General features: G+C 45.2%; 1 protein-coding gene across 4 annotated transcripts in view; it reads right to left on the bottom strand.

Moving 5' to 3' along the window:
- Positions 1-23908, bottom strand: part of TNFRSF25 (TNF receptor superfamily member 25) — a 126984-nt gene that overhangs the window by 20119 nt on the left and 82957 nt on the right. For all 4 annotated transcript variants that reach the window (XM_068240443.1, XM_068240444.1, XM_068240445.1 and 1 more), the window contains 4 exons: positions 17534-17618; positions 16311-16381; positions 12346-12447; positions 7344-7363 (listed from right to left, as the gene is read on the bottom strand). In XM_068240443.1, coding sequence (XP_068096544.1) covers positions 7344-7363; positions 12346-12447; positions 16311-16381; positions 17534-17618 — 278 coding nt within the window. The remainder of the gene's footprint in view (positions 1-7343; positions 7364-12345; positions 12448-16310; positions 16382-17533; positions 17619-23908) is intronic.

Raw genomic sequence — 23908 nt, 5'->3', positions numbered from 1 at the left:
CTGCAATAATTCAGCTATAAGTGAATATTTGTGATTACCCACAATGCACCGCTACTAAATATGCAAATTATTCTTTTTCACTCTTGGTAAGTCACGCAAGCCTATAGCTTTAAGTTTTACACAGTCATATCAAACCCACATGTGACAGCCTATTTCAGACATTTGGTTCTCATCAGTACATAGCAAGGATTGATAAGGCTGTATGAGATAGGGCTTGGACCAGTACAACAGAGTAACCAAGCAGCTCAGGGTGACCCAAACTACTAAGAATGTATAGGAGGATAAAAGAGACCAAAAAGCCCTCCTACTAAAAAAAGCAAAGCTTGGTGTAATTTTCCTTCTTAACCACTTGAGGACCTAGGGCTTTCTACCCCTTAAGGACCGGCCACTTTTTTTCCATTCAGACCACTGCAGCTTTCACGGTTTATTGCTCGCTCATACAACCTACCACCTAAATGAATTTTGGCTCCTTTTCTTGTCACTAATAAAGCTTTCTTTTGGTGCTATTTGATTGCTCCTGCGATTTTTACTTTTTATTATATTCATCAAAAAAGACATGAATTTTGGCAAAAAAATGATTTTTTTAACTTTCTGTGCTGACATTTTTCAAATAAAGTAAAATTTCTGTATACATGCAGCGCGAAAAATGTGGACAAACATGTTTTTGATTAAAAAAAAAACCATTCAGTGTATATTTATTGGTTTGGGTAAAAGTTATAGCGTTTACAAACTATGGTGCAAAAAGTGAATTTTCCCATTTTCAAGCATCTCTGACTTTTCTGACCCCCTGTCATGTTTCATGAGGGGCTAGAATTCCAGGATAGTATAAATACCCCCCAAATGACCCCATTTTGGAAAGAAGACATCCCAAAGTATTCACTGAGAGGCATAGTGAGTTCATAGAAGATATTATTTTTTGTCACAAGTAAGCGGAAAATGACACTTTGTGAGAAAAAAAAAAAAAAAGTTTCCATTTCTTCTAACTTGCGACAAAAAAAAATGAAATCTGCCACGGACTCACCATGCCCCTCTCTGAATACCTTGAAGGGTCTACTTTCCAAAATGGGGTCATTTGTGGGGTGTGTTTACTGTCCTGACATTTTGGTGGGTGCTAAATTGTAAGCACCCCTGTAAAGCCTAAAGGTGCTCATTGGACTTTGGACCCCTTAGCGCAGTTAGGCTGCAAAAAAGTGCCACACATGTGGTATTGCCGTACTCAGGAGAAGTAGTATAATGTGTTTTGGGGTGTATTTTTACACATACCCATGCTGGGTGGGAGAAATATCTCTGTAAATGACAATTTGTTAATTTTTATAACACACAATTGTCCATTTACAGAGATCTTTCTCCCACTCAGCATGGGTATGTGTAAAAATACACCACAAAACACATTATACTACTTCTCCTGAGTACGGCGATACCACATGTGTGGCACTTTTTTGCACCCTAACTGCGCTAAAGGGCCCAAAGTCCAATGAGTATCTTTAGGATTTCACAGGTCATTTTGAGAAATTTCGTTTCAAGACTACTCCTCACGGTTTAGGGCCCCTAAAATGCCAGGGCAGTATAGGAACCCCACAAATGACCCCATTTTAGAAAGAAGACACCCCAAGGTATTCCGTTAGGAGTATGGTGAGTTCATAGAAGATTTTATTTTTTGTCAAAAGTTAGCGGAAAAAGACACTTTGTGAAAAAACACAATTAAAATCAATTTCCGCTAACTTGTGACAAAAAATAAAATCTTCTATGAACTCGCCATACTACTAACGGAATACCTTGGGGTGTCTTCTTTCTAAAATGGAGTCATTTGTGGGGTTCCTATACTGCCCTGGCATTTTAGGGGTCCTAAACCGTGAGGAGTAGTCTTGAAACGAAATTTCTCAAAATGACCTGTGAAATCCTAAAGGTACTCATTGGACTTTGGGCCCTTTAGCGCAGTTAGGGTGCAAAAAAGTGTCACACATGTGGTATTGCCATACTCGGGAGAAGTAGTACAATGTGTTTTGGGGTGTATTTTTACACATACCCATGCTGGGTGGGAGAAATACCTCTGTAAATGGACAATTGTGTGTAAAAAAATCAAAAGATTGTCATTTACAGAGGTATTTCTCCCACCCAGCATGGGTATGTGTAAAAATACACCCCAAAACACATTATACTACTTCTCCCGAGTACGGCGATACCACATGTGTGGCACTTTTTTGCACCCTAACTGCACTAAGGGGCCCAAAGTCCAATGAGTAACTTTAGGATTTTACAGGTCATTTTTGTTTCAAGACTACTCCTCGCGGTTTAGGGCCCCTAAAATGCCAGGGCAGTATAGGAACCCCACTAATGACCCCATTTTAGAAAGAAGACACCCCAAGGTATTCCGTTAGGAGTATGGTGAGTTCATAGAAGTTTTTATTTTTTTGTCACAAGTTAGCGGACATTGATTTTAATAGTTTTTTTTCACAAAGTGTCATTTTCCGCTAACTTGTGACAAAAAATAAAATCTTCTATGAACTCACCATACTCCGTACGGAATACCTTTGGGTGTCTTCTTTCTAGAATGGGGTCATTTGTGGGGTTCCTATACTGCCCTGGCATCTTAGGGGCCCTAAACCGTGAGGAGTAGTCTTGAAACCAAATGTCGCAAAATGACCTGTGAAATCCTAAAGGTACTCATTGGACTTTGGGCCCCTTAGCGTACTTAGGGTGTAAAAAAGTGCCACACATGTGGTACCGCCGTACTCAGGAGAAGTAGTATAATGCGTTTTGGGGTGTATTTTTACACATACCCATGCTAAGTGGGAGAAATATCTCTGTAAATGACAATTGTTTGATTTTTTTACACACAATTGTCCATTTACATAGAAATTTCTCCCACCCAGCATGGGTATGTGTAAAAATACACCCCAAAACACATTATACTACTTTTCCTGAGTACGGCGGGTACCACATGTGTGACACTTTTTTGCAGCCTAGGTGCGCTAAGGGGCCCAACGTCCTATTCACAGATCATTTTGAAGCATTTGTTTTCTAGACTACTCCTCGCGGTTTAGGGGCCCTAAAATGCCAGGGCAGTATAGGAACCCCACAAGTGACCCCATTTTAGAAAGAAGACACCCCAAGGTATTCTGTTAGGTGTATGGCGAGTTCATAGAAGATTTTATTTTTTGTCACAAGTTAGTGAAAAATGACACTTTGTGAAAAAAAACCAATAAAAATTAATTTCCGCTAACTTTTGACAAAAAATAAAATCTTCTATGAACTCGTCATACACCTAACAAAATACCTTGGGGTGTCTTTTTTTCTAAAATGGGGTCACTTGTGGGGTTCCTATACCGCCCTGGCATTTTACAGGCCCAAAACCGTGAGTAGTCTGGAAACCAAATGTCTCAAAATGACTGTTCAGGGGTATAAGCATCTGCAAATTTTGATGACAGGTGGTCTATGAGGGGGCGAATTTTGTGGAACCGGTCATAAGCAGGGTGGCCTTTTAGATGACAGGTTGTATTGGGCCTGATCTGATGGATAGGAGTGCTAGGGGGGTGACAGGAGGTGATTGATGGGTGTCTCAGGGGGTGGTTAGAGGGGAAAATAGATGCAATCAATGCACTGGGGAGGTGATCGGAAGGGGGTCTGAGGGGGATCTGAGGGTTTGGCCGAGTGATCAGGAGCCCACACGGGGCAAATTGGGGCCTGATCTGATGGGTAGGTGTGCTAGGGGGTGACAGGAGGTGATTGATGGGTGTCTCAAGGTGTGATTAGAGGGGGGAATAGATGCAAGCAATGCACTGGCGAGGTGATCAGGGCTGGGGGTCTGAGGGCATTCTGAGGGTGTGGGCGGGTGATTGAGTGCCCTAGGGGCAGATAGGGGTCTAATCTGATAGGTAGCAGTGACAGGGGGTGATTGATGGGTAATTAGTGGGTGTTTAGGGTAGAGAATAGATGGAAACACTGCGCTTGGGTGGTGATCTGATGTCGGATCTGCGGGCGATCTATTGGTGTGGGTGGGTGATCAGTTTGCCCGCAAGAGGCAGGTTAGGGGCTGATTGATGGGTGGCAGTGACAGGGGGTGATTGATGGGTGGCAGTGACAGGGGGTGATTGATGGGTGATAGGTGATTGGCAGGTGATTGACAGGTGATCAGTGGGTTATTACAGGGAAGGACAGATGTAAATATTGCACTGGCGAATTGATAAGGGGGGGTCTGAGGGCAATCTGAACGTGTAGGCGGGTGATTGGGTGCCCGCAAGGGGCAGATTAGGGTCTGATCTGATGGGTAACAGTGACAGGTGGTGATAGGGGGTGATTGATGGGTAATTAGTGGGTGTTTAGAGGAGAGAATAGATGTAAACGCTGCGCTTGGGTGGTGATCTGATGTCGGATCTGCGGGCGATCTATTGGTGTGGGTGATCAGATTGCCCGCAAGGGGCAGGTTAGGGGCTGATTGTTGGGTGGCAGTGACAGGGGGTGATTGATGGGTGATAGGTGATTGGCAGGTTATTGACAGGTGATCAGTGGGTTATTGCAGGGAAGAACAGATGTAATTAATGCACTGGCGAATTGATAAGGGGGGGGGGGGGTCTGAGGGCAATCTGAGCGTGTGGGCGGGTGATTGGGTGCCCGCAAGGGGCAGATTAGGGTCTGATCTGATAGGTAACAGTGACAGGTGGTGATAGGGGGTGATTGATGGGTAATTAGTGGGTGTTTAGAGAAGATAACAGATGTAAACGATACATTTGGGAGGTAATCTGACGGCGGGTTTGCGGGCGATCTAATGGTGTGGGTGGGTGATCAGATTGCCCGCAAGGGGCAGGTTAGGGGCTGATTGATGGGTGGCAGTGACAGGGGGTGATTGATGGGTGATAGGTGATTGGCAGGTGATTGACAGGTGATCAGTGGGTTATTGCAGGGAAGAACAGATGTAATTAATGCACTGGTGAATTGATAAGGGGGGGTCAGAGGGCAATCTGAGCGTGTGGGCGGGTGATTGGGTGCCCGCAAGGGGCAGTTTAGGGTCTGATCTGATAGGTAAAAGTGACAGGTGGTGATAGGGGGTGATTGATGGGTAATTAGTGGGTGTTTAGAGGAGAGAATAGATGTAAACAATGGATTTGGGAGGTGATCTGATGTCGGATCTGCGGGCGATCTATTGGTGTGGGGGGGTGATCAGATTGCCCGCAAGGGGCAGGTTAGGGGCTGATTGATGGGTGGCAGTGACAGGGGGTGATTGATGGGTGATTGACAGGTGATTGACAGGTGATCAGGGGGATAGATGCATACAGTAAACAGGGGGGGGGGTCTGGGGAGAATCTGAGGGGTGGGGGGTGATCAGAAGGGGGCAGGGAGCAGGGGGGGGATAAAAAAAATAGCGTTGACAGATAGTGACAGGGAGTGATTGATGGGTGATTAGGGGGGTGATTGGGTGCAAACAGGGGTCTGGAGGGTGGGCAGGGGGGGGTCTGATGGGTGCTGTGGGCGATCTGGGGCAGGGGGGGTAAAAAATCAGTGTGCTTGGTGCAGACTAGGGTGGCTGCAGCCTGCCCTGGTGGTCCCTCGGACACTGGGACCACCAGGGCAGGAGGCAGCCTGTATAATACACTTTGTAAACATTACAAAGTGTATTATACACTTTGTATGCGGCGATCGTCGGGTTAACATCCCGCCGGCGCTTCCGTATGGCCGGCGGGATGTTGCGGCGGGTGAGCGGCGCCAGGCGGAGGCGGAGGATCGCGTCACGGATGACGCGATCGCTCCGCCCATGCCCCTACAAGGACCGCCGCCATTTGTCAATACGGCGGTCCTTGCGGGGTGCACTTCCCGGCCGCCAATTGTACATACGGCGGTCGGGAAGTGGTTAAAACAGAAGCAAATCTGCAATAATTCAGCTATAAGTGAACATTTGTGGTTACCCACAATGCACTGCTACTGAATATGCACATTATCCCTCTTTGCCCTTGGTTTGATATGACACTACTTCTTCTTCTTGCTTGGACCAGCCCCTTCTTCTTGCTTGGACCGGCCCTGGGGGCAGGGCGCTACTTCTTCTTCTTGCTTGAAGGTTGAGGCACTTACTCTATTATATATATAGATTATTCCAGACTGATACATCTAAGCAGATATTGCAGCTTATGAACACATCAGAGTTTTGGAACAGGAAGAGGAAATAGGGACTGGGTAAAATGGCTGCTGCATTTATATATTAGTCATGGTGCATTCATTTGATTGTCTGTGATCAATTATTTACTACAGATAGCAACACCGGACCATCATTTTGTGTTGTACTTGCACCATTGTAACTTAAAGGAATACTATCGATGTATGCATTTATTTTTAAATGCTGTATGTTGTAGCACACATTAGGGCAAGTACTAGGAGCAATTTGATTCCTCACACAGCTGTTCCTCTCAGCTGTAAAATCCTCCGTCAGTTTTGGCGTCAGTGTTGGATACAAAATGTATCTAAATACTGGGCTCCCAGAGGGCTAGACCATGTCTCTGCAAAGGGGAGATGCTATCAACTCCTCAGTTTATAGTTTAATTATCACCTTGCTGAAAGAATCTTGTTGATATGGTGGTAAGGGGTTAAAGATTCTAGCAATGTGTGTTTATTATCTTTGCTTCTCTTTACTGATAAAGATACTAATAATGCTAATTGTAGACAGTGGTCTGCCCCTCTCAGCAGCTTGTAAATTGGATGCTGCCTGGAGTGAATCGCCTCAAGCAGGCAGCCAGTCTGAGTGTAAACACAGACTCCTGGTATAGCTAGTTATATTCCAGCAATATTCCAGCTCATTTAGTTACCTGTTACCACCTCAGATCAGCCTATTTCTCCTTATGTCTGCTGCATGCTGTGAGTGACACAGTGAAATATATTTGTGAGCTGTGTGACAGAGTAACCAAGCAGCTCAGGGTGACCCAAACTACTATGAGCTGTGTGAGAAATGAATTTTTAAGCAGGGATAGTGAGAGAGAGACCTGGGTGAATAAATAAAGTGCCCCTAGCACTAGTGGTAATGTGTACACTAATATAGAGTATTAAAAAAAAAAAGTCGTTTCAATCGATAGTACTCCTTTAAGGTTATTTTTACTACTCACAGAAATAGTAGTCCCAATCTTATGTGGTTGTGTTAATTTTAAGTCGCAAAGGAAATGTAAGAAGACATTATAAACAGGCACACAGGCTCCCATCCGGGTCAAGTCAAGCACAACACAATTTTAATTATACTCTAATACTCTTAATTCCATTATGGAAATTGTGAAAGCATACAACATATATTTTAAGATACAGTATATTAAAGAACTGCCTTTTTTTGGTAATATAAACAGATAAATTAGACATAAATATGAGCTTACCGCAATGCAGAGATCTCCTCCTAGAAATAAAAAAAGGATTAATATTTTGTTTAAACATTGAATGAATAGTTACGGTAAGTAGATTCACACTTTGCAGCTATTATGGGATTCAGTAGAACAGCTGTGCAAGTACAGTGTAGTATAGTTTGGTAAATTTATTTAAAGGGAACCTGAGACGGGGGAATAGAAGAAATTTATACATACCTGGCGCTTCCTCCAGCCCCCTTCGGCTTGGTCGCTCCCTCCCCGCCGTCCTCCGCCTTCTGGATCCTTTATAAGGGCTCACGTAAAATTGGTAAGTCGGGGCTTACTGCGCATGCGCGGCCTGGCCATGCGCACACACGCGCCCCATTGGGCTCCTGTGGCTTGGAGCGTTCTGTGCCTGCGCAGTACTACTGTGCAGGCCCAGAACGCTCCCGGCCATGTGAGCACTACAGGGGAGCGCAGGCAGCAGCACTGCGCATGCGCCAACTGGCCCCGACTGGCCAAAATTACGGGAGCCCTTACGGAGGATACAAGAGGCAGAGAACAGCGGCGAGAAATCGATTAGGCAGAAGGGGACTGGAGGAAGCGCCAAGTATGTATACATTTTTTCTATCTCCCTGTCTTAGGTATACTTTAAGCAGTTAATATAATATACTTTTCTCATTCTAGGCATTACCTCTTTCACATCAAAGGAAAAAAATTAAAAAGCTGCCATTCTCACAGTAATAAAGATAGAGTCCCCAAACTTGGCACAGTTCGTCTTTTGGTGACCAAGGTTAAAAATTCAGATTAAGTGGGTGGAACATGTGACAGCCAACCAAAATTTCAGCAATTCATTTTACACAGGAAGATATAAACTGCAGCCATTCTTACACTACTAACAGCAGGGTTCTCAAACTTGGCACACTTGCTCACTGGGTGACTGGGATTAATGTTCAGGAAAGTGCGTGGAGCCTACAACAGCCAATCAAAATTCCCCTATTGATATTAAATGGCAATATTTAAATAACTACAATTCTTCCACTGTTCATGTCAGAGGCTTCAAACCTGGCACAGTCATTAACTGGGTCACCAAGGTTTCAAATTCAGACAGCTAAACAGATTTGTTTAATTCTTAAACTGTTAACAGCAGGGTTCTCAAACTTGGCACAGTTGGTCACTAGGTGACTGGGATTAATATTCAGGAAAGTGGGTGAAGCCTACAACAGCCAATCAAAATTCATCTATTCATTTTCAAAGGAAATATTTAATTTGCTGCCATTTTTCCACTGTTAACACCAGAGGCCTTAAACCTGTTACAGCTGGTCATTGGGTGACTGGGGTAAAAATTCAGAAAATGGGGCAGATCCACAAACAGCCAATCAGATTTATTGATGAATAAACTGCTTCCATTTTCATATTATTGAAGCCAAGGATCCCAAAGCTCACAAAAATGGTAACTGAGTAACTGTGTGTCAAAGTTAGAAAAAGTGGGAGGAGCTAACAACAACCAAATGTTTAACCACTTCAGGACCACAGGCTTTATCCCCCCCACCCCACCCAAAGACCAGGCCATTTTTTGTAAAATAGGCCACCACAGCTTTAAGACCAAGCTGTAGGGATACACAACACAGCACACAAGTGACCCCCCCCCTTTTCTCCCCGGTGACAAGCTGAACCAACACTCAGCTAAGAATCACAAATTAGGCATGGTCATAGACCACAATGTAATTTGCAGCTATTGCAATGCAGACCGTTAATTGGTGCCTCGGTATGGCTATTATACAGTGGAACTCTGGTTACTGGTTAGGCAAATGGTAGGCGTGAGTAATCAGCATGTGGGATTCGACGATTATGAAGCTGAACTCTGAATACCGACACAGCAAGCAGCAGGGTGATTAATTGTTGCTCAGGGTTTGGCTATGTAGCTAAATTCCAAATACCAGTGGAGCAACCAGTGGGGTGAGTAATTGATGCACTTGGTTTATCCATTATGTAGGTGAACTTTGAATATCAGCAAACGCATAGAGTGGGATTCGTTGGTGTTACGATAAAGAATGTCAGTTAAATATATCATATAGGAGACACACACTGTGATATTTGAGAAGTGAAATGAAGTTTATTGGTTTTACAAAAAGTGTGCAATAATTGTTTAAACAAAATAAGGCAGGTGCATACATTTGGGTACCACAAAAAAGAAATGAAATCAATATTTAGTAGATCCTCCTTTTGCAGAAATTACAGCCTCTAAACGCTTCCTGTAGGTTCCAATGAGAGTCTGGATTCTGGTTGAAGGTATTTTAGACCATTCCTCTTTACAAAACATCTCTAGTTCATTCAGGTTTGATGGCTTCTGAGCATGGACAGCTCTCTTTAACTCACATCACAGATATTTAATTATATTCAGGTCTGGGGACTGAGATGGCCATTCCAGAACATTGTACTTGTTCCTCTGCATGAATGCCTTAGTGGATTTCTTAGTGAGCAGTGTTTAGGGTCATTGTCTTGTTGAAAGATACAGAATTGGCGCAGCTTCAGCTTTGTCACTGAATCCTGGACATTGGTCTCCAGAAGCTGCTGATATTGAATGGAATCCATGCATCCCTCAACTTTGACAAGATGATAGAACCACTATATTTTACTGTAGGTAGCAGGTGTTTTTCTTGGAATGCTGTGTTGTTTTTCCTCAATGCATAACACCCCTTGTTATGCCCAAATAGCTCAATTTTAGTTTCATCAGTTCACAGCACCTTATTCCAAAAAGAAAGCTGGCTTGTCCAAATGTACTTTAGCATACCTCAAGCGGCTCTGTTTGTGCTGTGGGCAGAGAAAAGTCTTCCTCTGCATCACTCTCGCATACAGCATTTCCTTGTGTAAAGTGCGCTGAATGGTTGAACGATGCACAGTGACTCCATCTGCAGCAAGATGATGTTGTAGGTCTTTGGTGCTGGTCTGTGGGTTGACTCTGACTGTTCTCACCATTCTTCGCTTCTCTTTATCCGAGATTTTTCTTGGTCTGCCACTTCAAGCCTTAACTTGAACTGAGCCAGTAGTCTTCCATTTCCTCAATATGTTCCTAACTGTGGAAACAGAAGCTGAAATCTCTGAGACAGATTTCTGTATCCTTCCCCTAAACCATGATGGTGAACTATCTTTGTCTTCAGGCCTTTTGAGAGTTGTTTTGAGACCCCCGTGTTGCTACTTTTCAGAGAAAATTAGAAGAGCAGCAAAACTTACAATTGACCCCCTTAAATACTCTTTCTCATAATTGGATTCACCTGTGTATGTAAGTCAAGGGTCAATGAGCTTACCAAGCGAATTTGAGTTCCAATAATTAATTCTAAAGGTTTTGGAATCAATAAAATGACAACAGTGCCCAAATTTATGCACCTGCCTACTTTTATATTTTATTGTGCACTTTCTGTACATCTAATAAACGTGATTTCACTTCTCAAATATCACTGTGTGTCTCTCCTAGATGATGCATTTACCTGACATTTTTTATCGTAACAACCAACGATTTACACAAGTAAATCATGACGATTAACGCGGTTGCCGAAACTTTCGCATCCCACTGTATATCAGCAGATAATCAGCCCCTGGGGGTTGTCTATTACATAGCCAAACCCAGAGTATTAGCAATTAAAGTTTAGTAATTTATACAGGTTTTTGGCCATATAGCGAAATACGAGATCGGCTGCGGCATTGGAAGGGGGTGATTATTGTTAGACATAAGTTGAATATCAGTAGAATTAACAAGAAGTTTTAAATCAGGAGGATACCATTTATTGGCTAACTACAAATGAATAAGAATAAAAAAGCTTTCGGCCTTGCAGCCTTCGTCAGGTTTACATCCTGTTAGTTTGCAAGCTGGTGGTACAGACAGCTTATATACATGCAACATCAAAAGAGAAAACAGATATTTTTTTCAAGCATAAATACGTCATTAAGATGCCTTAATACAAACAGACCATCTAAATGGGGTAAGATAAGGATCCTTGTTTACTCCAATGCTCACAGACCTGGTATTTAGGATTGACCCAGAGGTATCGTAAATTCTTAGTTCACAAGTTCAGCTAGAGTGGCTGAGACAGTTCATATATCATCAATCTCATACCAATATAGAAAGTTGTTGTCCTTATTCAAACCCTTCTGCACAGCTTTGAACCAATTTATAAATTTTGTTTCTGCTATTAATCGGTCATTTGACGTTTTGAAGCCGCCCTTCAGGGCAGTGACACGAAGATCATCCATGCTGTGTCCGTTGGACCGAAAGTGTGTAGCAACTGGGAGTCCAGATTTGGTACCATTAATAGTGTGCCTGTGTCCATTCATACGTTTGCGCAGTGTTTGTCCAGTTTCTCCCACGTACATAACATTGGGGCATTTAGCACACATGATCAGATATACCAGATTAGTGGACCCACAGGAAAATTTACCTTGTACTCTGTACTCCTGTTGTGAACCTGGCATCGTTACCCTGTCAGTGGAGTAAATGTGTCTGCAGGTCCCACATATTTTTTGTCGGCAGGGTGATGTTCCGTTTTGTTGAGGCCTATTCAAAGAGCTCCTGACAATCATCTGTTTTAGATTGTGTGGTTGCCGATATGACAAGAGTGGAGGTTTAGGGAATATCGTTCTCAGTCTGTGATCCTTGTGCAAACTAACAGGATGTAAACCTGACGAAGGCTGCAAGGCCGAAAGCTTGTTTATTCTTATTCATTTGTAGTTAGCCAATAAATGGTATCATCCTGATTTAAAACTTCTTGCTTCTACTGATGGCTAACACGGTACAATACCCTACTGCCAGTAGAATTAAATTACCAGTATTACAACTATCAGCAATGGCTGGCTTCCAAGTTAACAGGGACTCTTGTTAAATGTACTCCTAAAAATCAACTTTATTAAGTTTAATCCATAAATCTAAAAGCCGTACAAAAAAAATCTCAATATGGCACACTGGTTATGTAGAATTTAGCGAAGCAGACCTGCAGATCCTTAATATAAAGGTGATTTAAAATGGTTCAAATATACTCACCTATGTGCTCCTTCTTCCTGTGCCTGTACATGACAAATAAGCCCAGCACCAAGAGCAGCAGCAGAGGAAACACCACAAGCACTCCATAATTGCTAGACGAATCTAAACCAATAGAAGCAGAAGTAATATTGGGGGCTATTTCATCCTACATAACAGCAAATCTTTACTTTAATTAACATAATCTGATATAACACATAGATGTTGATTCACTAAGCTGCGTTGCTACAGCAGCACAGCTTAATGACAACAGCGCTTGTTAATCATTCTCGGCGCATGCTATGCAGTCATAGCGTGCGCTGCTAAATTACGCTCTCCATTGCTACTTTAACAAGCGCTTTGTTAAACTTAACGAACGCTCCACTGAACCCGCCCGGAGCCTGGCGGATCCAGTAGCTTTAAAGTACAATATTCCTGCACTTTACGTTTATGGAAGCGCTCGTTAAAGTAGCAGAGGAGAGCGTAATTTAGCAGCGCATGCTGTGACTGCATAGCGTGTGCTGAGAATTATTAACAAGCGCTGTTGTCATTAAGCTGCGCTGCTGTAGCAGTGCAGCTTAGTGAATCAACCTCATACTGTATAATAACAGGACAAACCCTTTTTGCACTTGAATGCATAATTAATAAAAAGACCCTTTAATCTATAGCCAGCTTAGATCTGGTTAGATATCCTGGTTAGGCATCCTGGTAACCATGACAATAATGTCTAGTGTGTTCACAGTGTTCATTAGATGCCCCATCTTTCAGCTCATAGGAGTGAGAAAGAGAGGGAGACTGATATCAGATTTAAGGCATTTCTTGCACTGCAGTGAGCCTTCTATTTTGGCTGATCATGGATACTATTGTACACAACAGGGCCGTTGCAAGCTTCAAAGATCAGTGGCACGTGCCCCGGATCTATTCTGGGGTGCTCCGGATGTCCCCCAGGCAGGGTCAGCTGTGGTGCCTCAATTGCGGGCATGCTGGGAGCTGTGGTGTATCATCGGGGGTATGCTGGGTTCTGTGGTGCCTTGCTGGGCACTGTGATGCCTTTACGGGGGCATGCAGGAATCTTTGGTTCTTCTATGGGGGCATGCTGGGAGTTGTGGTGCTTCAATGGGAGCATGGGAGGGGGGCCACTAGAAGGTCAAGTAATATTATGGGGGAACTGCCAGATATTCTGGCAGCAGGCCATCCCAACCAGCAGAAAGCCAAATCAGCCAGCAAAGAAGCCACGTAACGCTACCTATTTATGTGATATGCTGCATTTTTGTCTTGTTTTTTTTTTTTTTTTAATTAATGGAGCGGGGGGGCTTCATCACATATTTTGCTGGGCAGGCCTAGACTGCTGTTAAGTTCATGTACATTTGGCCCCACCCATAACCACCCCCACATTCTGCTGCGTGGCCACACCCATTCTCCATCTGGAGTACCCACAAGTGCCCCGAATCTCTTAGGATCCTAGTAACGCCCCTAAGCACTACAGGGACTATTGCAGGCATATCACTAAGCTGTTTACTATACAGAAGGTATGCTAGTAGTGTTCACTAGGTTCACCTACAACATCCAGCGTCCACAGAATGATTCTTTTTTTTGGGGGGGGGGGCAAAAATGGGGGGTAGGAGGCATGCGGTTCCAAAAAATGGGCGTGGCCATGAACCACGATGTGGGTGTGGTCACAGGTGGAGACAAATTTACATGAACTTAGCAATGGTGGGACATTAGACTAGGGCTATGGTAGGGATTAGATTGCGAGTGCCACCGACACAGGTGCCCCCCAGTTTAGGTAGTGACAGGGAAACTTAAGCCATGCCCCCTGTGTGGCATTAAGCCACACCCCAGATTTTGCAGGAGGGTGCCAGTGGGTGAGAGAGGGGGACAATGGGCAGGATGGGGTGCCAGTGGGTAGGAGGAGGGTGCCCGTGTGTGGGGAGGGCAGTAGAAAGGCAGAGAGAGAGAGAGAGACTGCAGAGAGACACAGCTGAGAGGGAGAGTGACAGCTGAGAGGCAGAGAGAGAAACAGCAAAGCGAGAGAGAGCAGAAAGGCAGAGAGAAAGAGACAGCAGAAAGAGAGAGAGACAGCAGAAAGACAGAGAGAGTGCGAGCAGAAAGGCAGAGAGAGAGAGTGCGAGCAGAGAGGCAGAGAGAGAGAGACAGCAGAGAGGGAGAGAGACAGCAGTATATCTATATCCCCCCCCCCCCCCCCCCCCCGGATGTTAATGTTTTGTTTTGTTTTGCTTTGGCAATGCTAAATAAAAATGTGCTTGGTCCTGCCAATAAAGCTTTTTGGATTTGGATTTGGAGCGAGAAGAAAGGCAGAGAGAGAGCAGAAAGGCAGAGAGAGACAGCAAAAAGGCAGAGAGAGATAGCAGAAAGGCACAGAGAGAGAGACAGCATAGAAGCAGAGAGAAAGAGTGAGAGAGCAGAAAGGCACAGAGAGAGACAGCATAGACACAGAGAGAGAGAGAGCACAGAAAGGGAGAGAGAAAAACAGTAGAAAGGCAGAGGGAGAGAGAGCAAAAAGGCAGAGAGAGAGAGTGAGACAGCATAGACGCAGATAGAGAGTGGAGAGAGAGAGAGACAGCAGAAAAGCAGAGAGAGAGAAGAAAGGCAGAGAGAGAGAGCAGAAAGGCAGAGAGAGAGAGAGACAACAGAGAGAGTTAAGAGGTAGAGAAAGAGAGACAGCAGAAAGACAGAAAGAGACAGCAGAAAGGCAGAGAGAGAGAGAGAGTGACAGCAGAAAGGGACATCAGAAAGGCAGAGAGAGTATAGTTGCCCCCCGTATAGCTAGTATAGTTGCCCCCAGTATAGTTAGTATAGTTGCCCCCAGTATAGCTAGTATAGTTGCCCCCAGTGTAGGTAGTGTAGTTGCCCCAGTATTAGTATAGTTGCCCCCAGTATAACTAGTATAGTTTCCCCCAGTGTAGGTATTATAATCACGCTCAGTATAGCTAGTATAGTCGCCCCCAGTATAGCATAGTTGCCCCCAGTATGGGGGAAGCTTGGAAGGAGGGACAGCGGCAGGGAGGGGGGCCAGACCGCCCCCACCTCCCTCACCTGGGTCCCCTCCTTCTGGCTATTCCCCCCTCCAAATTAGAAGCGGCAAACAGAATCAAGCATCAGCGGGTGGAGAGGAACTGCCCACCTTCCTGCATTCCAGATGATGGCACGCAGCGTCATCGTCACGTGACACTGGTCTCTGACTTCTCCGACGCTCACTGTGCTTCCGCTAATCAGGAAGCACAGAGTGGTGGAGAAGGCGGTGACCAGTGTCATGTGACGTCGTGTCCCATCGCCTGGAACGCAGGAAAAAGGTTAGTAATTCCCCTCCGCCCGCTGATGACCGCTTCTGTTTGCCGCTGCTAATTTGGAGGGGGGAAGCACCAGAAGGAGGAGACCCAGGTGAGGGAGGTGGGAGGTCTGGCCCCCTTCCCAGCCGCTGTCCCCGCTGCCCCTTCTTTTGTGTTGCTTCCTCCTCCTGCGGGATCGGGTGGCTGGTGGGGGCAGGCAGCAGCTGGCCGGGGGGGGGGGGGGGGGGCACATGCCCCATTTTGCCCAATGTGTGAAACACACTGTACAATATTGGCCAATGTACTGTACCTTACGACAGTGCCAATGGAAGAACTACCTGCAATTGTTTCTATAAAAAGTTAGCCATATTTCACTCTCTTTCCCATTAGTTATGTTCTGCAGCCTATTCTGTCTAGCCACTCAGGCTAGTTGTTCAGGTTTTCATAACAAATAACTCAGCAGGAGCAATGGCACTCCAAATGGAAGGGAGTTGCATGGAAACTACAGACTAAACACTACTGCTGGGCTGCATGGTCTGATACCAGAGAGGGGTCTGATAACCATTGTAGATTGTGCTCTGAGCCCTGAAACCACTTTTATTATAATGCAATATTAACAGAATACACAGGGAGCAAGCTGGATCTTGCTAGAGTGATAAAACTGGTCGGTATCTAAATACAGTTTTATGCTTTACTTACATGAAGGAACTCGCACACACTGTGACAGTGGTGCACATGGTGTCTTCAGGTCTTCACAATTGGAATTTGATCTGTAGGAAGAGAATTACTTTGTAAAGTGCTAAAATAATATTACTCAAGTCATTCGCCTGAAAGGCCAATACTCTGCAGCACAGCCCTTCAAAGCCAGCATTCTGCAGCCCAGCCTTTGGCCTCTTGCACACTGCAAATGATTCCGATTCAGATTCCGCTTTTTAATCAGTTTTTACATCCGATTCAGATTCCGATTTGCAATGTGCAGGGAGCAAACTGCAAATCAGAATCTGAATGGGATGTAAAAACTGATTAAAAAGTGGAATCTGAATCGGAATCGCTTGCAGTGTGCAAGAGGCCTTTAGAAACCAGCACTCTGTAGCACAAATATGAAAACCAGCACTCTGCTGCCCAGCCATGAAGACCAGCACTCTTCAGCACAGCATTTAAGACAAACACCCTTCCCCACAGCCATGAAGACCAGCACTGCATCACAGCCATGAAAACCAGAACTATTGGGAATCAGAACTCTGCCACACAGTAATGAAATCCAGCACTCTGCAGCACAGCATTGAAGACCAGCACTCTGTAGCACAGCATTGAAGACCAACGCTCTGTAGCACAGCATTGAAGATCAGCATTTTGCCACACAGCTATGAAGTCCAGCAATCCGCAGCACAGCCATGAAGACCAGCACTCTGTAGCACAGAATTGAAGACCAACGCTCTGTAGCACAGCATTGAAGATCAGCATTCTGCCACACAGCTATGAAGTTCAGCAATCCGCAGCACAGCCATGAAGACCAGCACTCTGTAGCACAGCATTGAAGACCAACGCTCTGTAGCACAGCATTGAAGACCAGCATCCTTTCACACAGCTATGAAGTCCAGCAATCCGCAGCACAGCCATGAAGACCAGCACTCTGTAGCACAGCATTGAAGACCAGCATTCTGCCACACAGCTATGAAGTCCAGCAATCTGCAGCACAGCCATGAAGACCAGCACTCTGTAGCACAGCATTGAAGACCAGCATTCTGCCACACAGCTATGAAGTCCATCAATCTGCAGCACAGCCATGAAGACCAGCACTCTGTAGCACAGCATTGAAGACCAGCACTCTACAGCACAATCATGAAAAGTCAGCCATCTGCTCTGAGAAAATAGTGTTTTACATCTTTAAAAGTCAGTGCAAACACTGCTATACCACTTACGGAGCACAGAGTAAGCATTCATTCTTCTCCAAGTAAAAGCCAGGTAGACATTCTTCATCACAAACTGTATTTTCTTTTTCAGAGCCTACAGGGAACAGTTAAATTACATTTACTTGTCAGTAAACAAACTTATTTGCTGAATTACCTTGTTAAATCAGATAAGGCTGATACTACACCTGATTCTTGCTGCCTTCAACAAATCGAAAGTTATGAACTGAGGGGGCTGCAAAACGTTTTACTAGTCATTAAGGGGGCCTATACATTACTTGATTTTTGGCATCGATAACCTGCTGATTTGATTATACTGATGGAATCTGGCAGAGATCAATGCTGCAACATGGCCACCTGATCGATTCTGTCCAAAATCAAAACTATAAATTAGTCATGCAGGAAAATGTTGGTCGAAAGGGCTTGATTGGGCGTTTGGTAGTAATGCTGATTTCCTGACAACTGACGGACCCCTGATCAGTCTCCCCTAGTGTATGTGTACCCCCCTGGGCCCATGATGAGTGTTACAATTTCATCTATCACACAGGCACAACTCCTCACCTCCTCCTGTGTCCTGCATCATTCTCCACTGCTGCCCAGCGCTTGTACCACATGACACCTCCACATATACTGACACCACTAGTGGAGTCACGTGTAACAGGTGTTCACAGTGGCAACTCAAAGACTCCAAACACAAAAGTCTCACCGGGGTGAGTGTGCAACACTCACCATGGGCTCTGAGGAGGGAAGACAGATAATGGGAAATGTAACAATAGACCCTGCAAGAGATGCAGCTGCAGGGGGCCCAGAAGCCACAGGGGGGCCTGTGGTGGCAGAAGTTTCCCTTCTCTGTCCTGAGAGACTGACAACTAAGGGCACACAGAGAAAAAAACTTTCTGCTCTCTGCACAATTGTTCTAATGACTGCATCTGCTCAGCCACTGATTAGGAATCATACAAAGTTTTGCAGGCAAAGATTTGTAGACCGTCCCTATTCAGTGTTCAGCAGGGTCTTGTGTACAGAACTACTCCCAGACTTTCTACCTCTCCCCAAGTGCTGTGTACTGTAGTGAAGCTTGAGGAGTCTGGACACAGAGAGAAAAAGCTTTCTGCTCTCTGCACAATTGTTCTAATGACTTCATCTGCTCAGTCACTGGTAACGAATCATACAAAGTTTCGTAGAGAATAATTTGTAAACAGTCCCTATTCAGTGTGCTCTGTACTGTAGTGATGTTGGAGAAGTCTGCAGAGCCAGTTTAGCTCCATCAGAGATGGACAGAGTGAGTGTAATAAGCTGAGGGAGCACACTCGTCAGTTGGTTTTCTGTAAGCATTTTATGCACACCATGTGTGTCTGTATGTGTAAAAGCATGCACGTTTTATCACCGAAGCTAATGTTATTGATAGAAAAAAATGCATGCAGTGCTGTCAGTTTTTATCTGCATGGGGAAAACACATTCAAGTGTGCACTAGCCAATTGAATATCATTGGTTCTCAGTTTACCTGTGCAGAAAGCGGGGAGGGGGGGGGGGCATCCAAAATTTTACAGGGGGGCCATGTGATTTGTAGTTACGACCCTGCACAATATAACATGGGGGGAGGGGGCAGATGGAGGAAGTGGTAGTACTATGACAATTTTCAATAGATTTCATGCTGAAATCTATTGGGAATCTGTCTGCAGTGTGTGAACAGGCAATAGATCCCTCTCTTATCAGATTAGATCAGAGAGGGATTGTGACAGATTCTTCTGCGTCAGAGGCGCCCATCGCATGAAAGTAAGGCATGCTGCAGAATGCCCAGTGGGCTTGATTAACTAAGACAAATAGCGTGCCTTAAGGTGCGTACACACGCACTACTGTAATGAACGACGGGTCCATCAGACCCCTTCCGCTGGGCGGGCGTTCTGCCAACAGTAGTGCGTATGTACAGTCTGTCAGGCAGACTGATAAGGGCGTTTCTGAATGATCCACTGAGCGGATCATTCAGAAAAAGCCTTATCAGTCTGCCGACAGACTGTACACACGCACTACTTCTGCGTTGATTTTAGGGGACTGCTCAGAGTGCCTTTAAGGGGCCTTATCAGAATAGCATAGCAAGCGCTACGAACATATGCCTGCTAATTGGCAATGACCAGAGCTCCACTCATCCTGTCCTGGACCCCTGCGGGTCCAATCACTTTAAAGGACATTATCCCTGCACTCTGCGTCTCTCATCACTTCACCTTGGTTCCTGCTCCTAATCACTGCAGACATGGTATTTCCGATATAATAATTCTTATTGATACTTTCTGTTGCATTATATTCTTGGTGGATACGCTGTATAGGTTAGCACTGGCACTTTTTGTCTATATTGGCCATCTTTTTGCACTAGCACTTTCATTGGTATGCTTCACTCTAAATACTTTTTCACTTTTTTGGCATTTTTCTATGGTGTTATCTCCCTTACACCAGCACCATGTGATATCTATGAATATTAATAATATTGCACAGATCTATACATATTGCTTATTTGCAATTTGTTCTTGAGAGATCATACATTTTATAGTTATATAATATATACAGTGGTGTGAAAAACTATTTGCCCCCTTCCTGATTTCTTATTCTTTTGCATGTTTGTCACACTTAAATGTTTCTGCTCATCAAAAACCATTAACTATTAGTCAAAGATAACATAATTGAACACAAAATGCAGTTTTAAATGATGGTTTTTATTATTTAGTGAGAAAAAAAAACTCCAAATCTACATGGCCCTGTGTGAAAAAGTGATTGCCCCCCTTGTTAAAAAAATAACTTAACTGTGGTTTATCACACCTGAGTTCAATTTCTGTAGTCACCCCCAGGCCTGATTACTGCCACACCGGTTTCAATCAAGAAATCACTGAAATAGGAGCTATCTGACACAGAGAAGTAGACCAAAAGCATCTCAAAAGCTAGACATCATGCCAAGATCCCAGGAAATTCAGGAACAAATGAGAACAAAAGTACTGTAATTGAGATCTATCAGTCTGATAAAGGTTATAAAGCCATTTTTAAAGCTTTGGGACTCCAGCGAACCACAGTTAGAGCCATTATCCACAAATGGCAAAAACATGGAACAGTGATGAACCTTTCCAGGAGTGGCCGGACGACCAATATTACCCCAAGAGCGCAGAGAAAACTCATCCGAGAGGCCACAAAAGACCCCAGGACAACATCTAAAGAACTGCAGGCCTCACTTGCCTCAATTAAAGTCAGTGTTCACGACTCCACCGCAAGAAAGAGACTGGGCAAAAACGGCCTGCATGGTAGATATCCAAGGCGCAAACCACTTTTAAGCAAAAAGGACATTGAGGCTGGTCTCAATTTTGCTAAAAAACATCTCAATGATTGCCAAGACTTTTGGGGAAATACCTTGTGGACCGACGAGACAAAAGTTGAAATAAAAACCATCATTTAAAACTGCATTTTATGTTCAATTATGTTATCTTTGACTAATAGTTAATGGTTTTTGATGAGCAAAAACATTTAAGTGTGACAAACATGCAAAAGAATAAGAATTCAGGAAGGCGGCAAACAGTTTTTCACACCACTGTATACCGTTTATGCCATTACTAGTATTCCTAGACATTTGGCATATTTCATTATTATGTTGTATATTAATCTTCATAATAGGAACTACAAAGCCTTGCCTATTTATTATTAGTCTGTATAAAGACTTATGGATGTCATGCAACCATGCCTTGTTTTTAATCATGCAAATTTCACACAATAAAGAGTTTCTGAGCAGTGAAGCAGTGATTAACTGATTTTGTCAATTATGACTTCAGATTGGGAATTCTGTTTCTTGAGGTTGTTTGTGCGTGTCTAGTGACAGGCAGCCTATTTGGGCCAATCAATGTGCGGGGATAATGTCCTTTAAAGTGATTGGACCCACAGGGGCTCAGGGCAGGACGAGCGGAGCTCTCGTCATTGCCAATTAGCAGGCATGTTTATAGCGCTCTTTATGCTACTCTGATAAGGCCCCTTAACTTTGATAAGGCACCGATAAGGTCCCTTAACTCTGATAAGGCCCCTTAAAGAGAGTCTGAAGCGAGAATAAATCTCGCTTCAGACCTCATAGATAGCAGGGGCATGTGTGCCCCTGCTAAACCGCCGCTATCCCGCGGCTTACCGGGGGTCCCTCCACCCCCAAACCCACCCCCGTACAGAGTGGAATCTCTTCCGCATTGAGGCAGGGCTAACCGCCGCAGCCCTGCCTCCTGTGCGACTATCAGACGCATACCTCCGCCTCTCCCCCGCCCCTCTCAGTCATCCTTCACTGAGAGGGGCGGGGGAGAGGCGGCGATGCGCGTCTGATAGACGCGACTGGAGGCAGGGCTGCAGCCGTTAGCCCTGCCTCATTACACGACCAACTTTGCGACCAAGTCTTGCAGGGGTGGGTTTGGGAGTGAAGGGACCCCTGTTTAGCGGCGGTTTAGCAGGGGCACACGTGCCCCTGCTAACTATGAGCTCTGAAGCGAGAATTATTCTCGCTTCAGAGTCTCTTTAACTTTGATAAGGCACCGATAAGGCCCCTTAACTTTAATAAGGCACGCTATTTGTCTTAGTGAATCAAGCACAGTATGTTTTAGTTTTGCTTTAAAAAGGAAAATGTGTCTATAGAAGGTGTTTTCAAATTCCTTGGGGAGGGCTGTAAAACGCCCCACACAGGAGAAAGCAATAAAATCATTACTTCTTTGTAACAGGCCTAGTTTCCCCACGTAATGACTCCCTGCACATTCTTTGAATTTTACATCACAGGGGCACTTAGACCTCTTTCTAGGGGCAGGTGAGGTGGGTTTCTGCTGGGGGCGCAGTGAGGGAGGAGGGCGCCGCTACCACATTGGGGCTCTGGGAGAGGGGCCTGACTCCTCCCTCCCTCCCTCAATCTCCCCAGGGCCACCCTCTGTGCTGCTTCCTCCACTGTAGAGTAAGCACAATGGAAGCCTCTAAAAACAACTCACCTACTTCCCGGTTCCAAGTGATGTTCACCTGAGTTGAGCGCCTCTGTCTGCAGTGCCACTTATTTTCTCTACTTTCTGCTAATCAGGAAGTAGTGAGAGTAAGCTAAGCAGTGCTGGAGACAGAGGAGCCCAGCTCAAGTGAACATCGCTGGGAGCCGGGAATGAGGTGAGTTGTTTTTAGAGGATTCTGTAGTGCTTACTCTATAGTGGAGGGGGACGAGATGGGGGCCCCATGGAGACAAAGGGAGGGAGAAGTTGGCGCCGCCTCCCCATGGATGAGTCTGAGTGTGGTTGCGGCTCCCCCATCCATCACCTATATGGGTGGCAGCTATACCTAGCTAACCTGTATTGGGGGCACCTATAGTTGGCTACTTATATTAGGGGCACTACAGCTGACTACATATACTGGACGCACCCATGCCTGGCTACCTATATTGGGGGCAACTTTGCCCGGGTATCTATACTGGGGGAACCTATGTCTGGCTACCTATACTGGGGACACCCATGTCTGGCTACCTATACTGGGGGCACCTATGCCTGGCTACCTATACTGGGGGCACCTATACCTGATTACCTATACTGGGGGCATAGTATAGGTGCACAAGTCAATGGGGGGGCACAATTTTTACACCATCACCCTGGGTGCAAGTTGGACTAGAATCTGCCCTGGGGACACTGATAGCTAGTCAGGAAGCAGGACCATAATGAACCAATAACTTTTAAAGAGACATTCACCATACCATGTCCACAGGAACACAGGGCTATATTGTCCTCTGATTTCACTATGCTATAATTAATTCCACATTGCAACATAATTTGAGGAATATTTTGAACTAGCATGGCTGCAGCAGTTTGCTGCTCACAGTGAATAACACGCTAAGGTTGATACACCTTTGAAAAGGTTAATGATTCTTCTAGCTGATCCACAGCCTGAGATATCAATCCTCAGGGAATCTGGTAGACCAGGCATGATTGGTATCCACAAGTTAACCACTTCCCGACCGCCTAACGCACAGAGGCGGCCGGGAAGTGGAGCCCTGAAGGACCGACTCACCCACAGAGGCGGCGGTCCTTCTAAGTGACGCGATCCTCCGTGACGCGATCCTCCGCCGGCGCCTGTCACCGCTCGCCCGCCGCAACATCCCGCCGGCTATACGGAAGCGCAGGCGGGATGTTAACCCCGCGATCGCCGCATACAAAGTGTATAATACGCTTTGTAATGTTTACAAAGTGTATTATACAGGCTGCCTCCTGCCCTGGTGGTCCCAGTGTCCGAGGGACCACCAGGGCAGGCTGCAGCCACCCTAGTCTGCACCCAAGCACACTGATTTCCCCCCCCCCTGCCCCAGATCGCCCACAGCACCCATCAGACCCCCCCCTGCCCACCCCCCAGACCCCTGTTTGCACC

Source organism: Hyperolius riggenbachi, chromosome 6 (assembly GCF_040937935.1).
Source record: "Hyperolius riggenbachi isolate aHypRig1 chromosome 6, aHypRig1.pri, whole genome shotgun sequence".
Lineage (NCBI taxonomy): Eukaryota > Metazoa > Chordata > Amphibia > Anura > Hyperoliidae > Hyperolius > Hyperolius riggenbachi.
The sequence above is the reverse complement of the archived record's forward strand: the minus strand, read 5'-3'. Positions and strand labels throughout refer to the sequence as shown.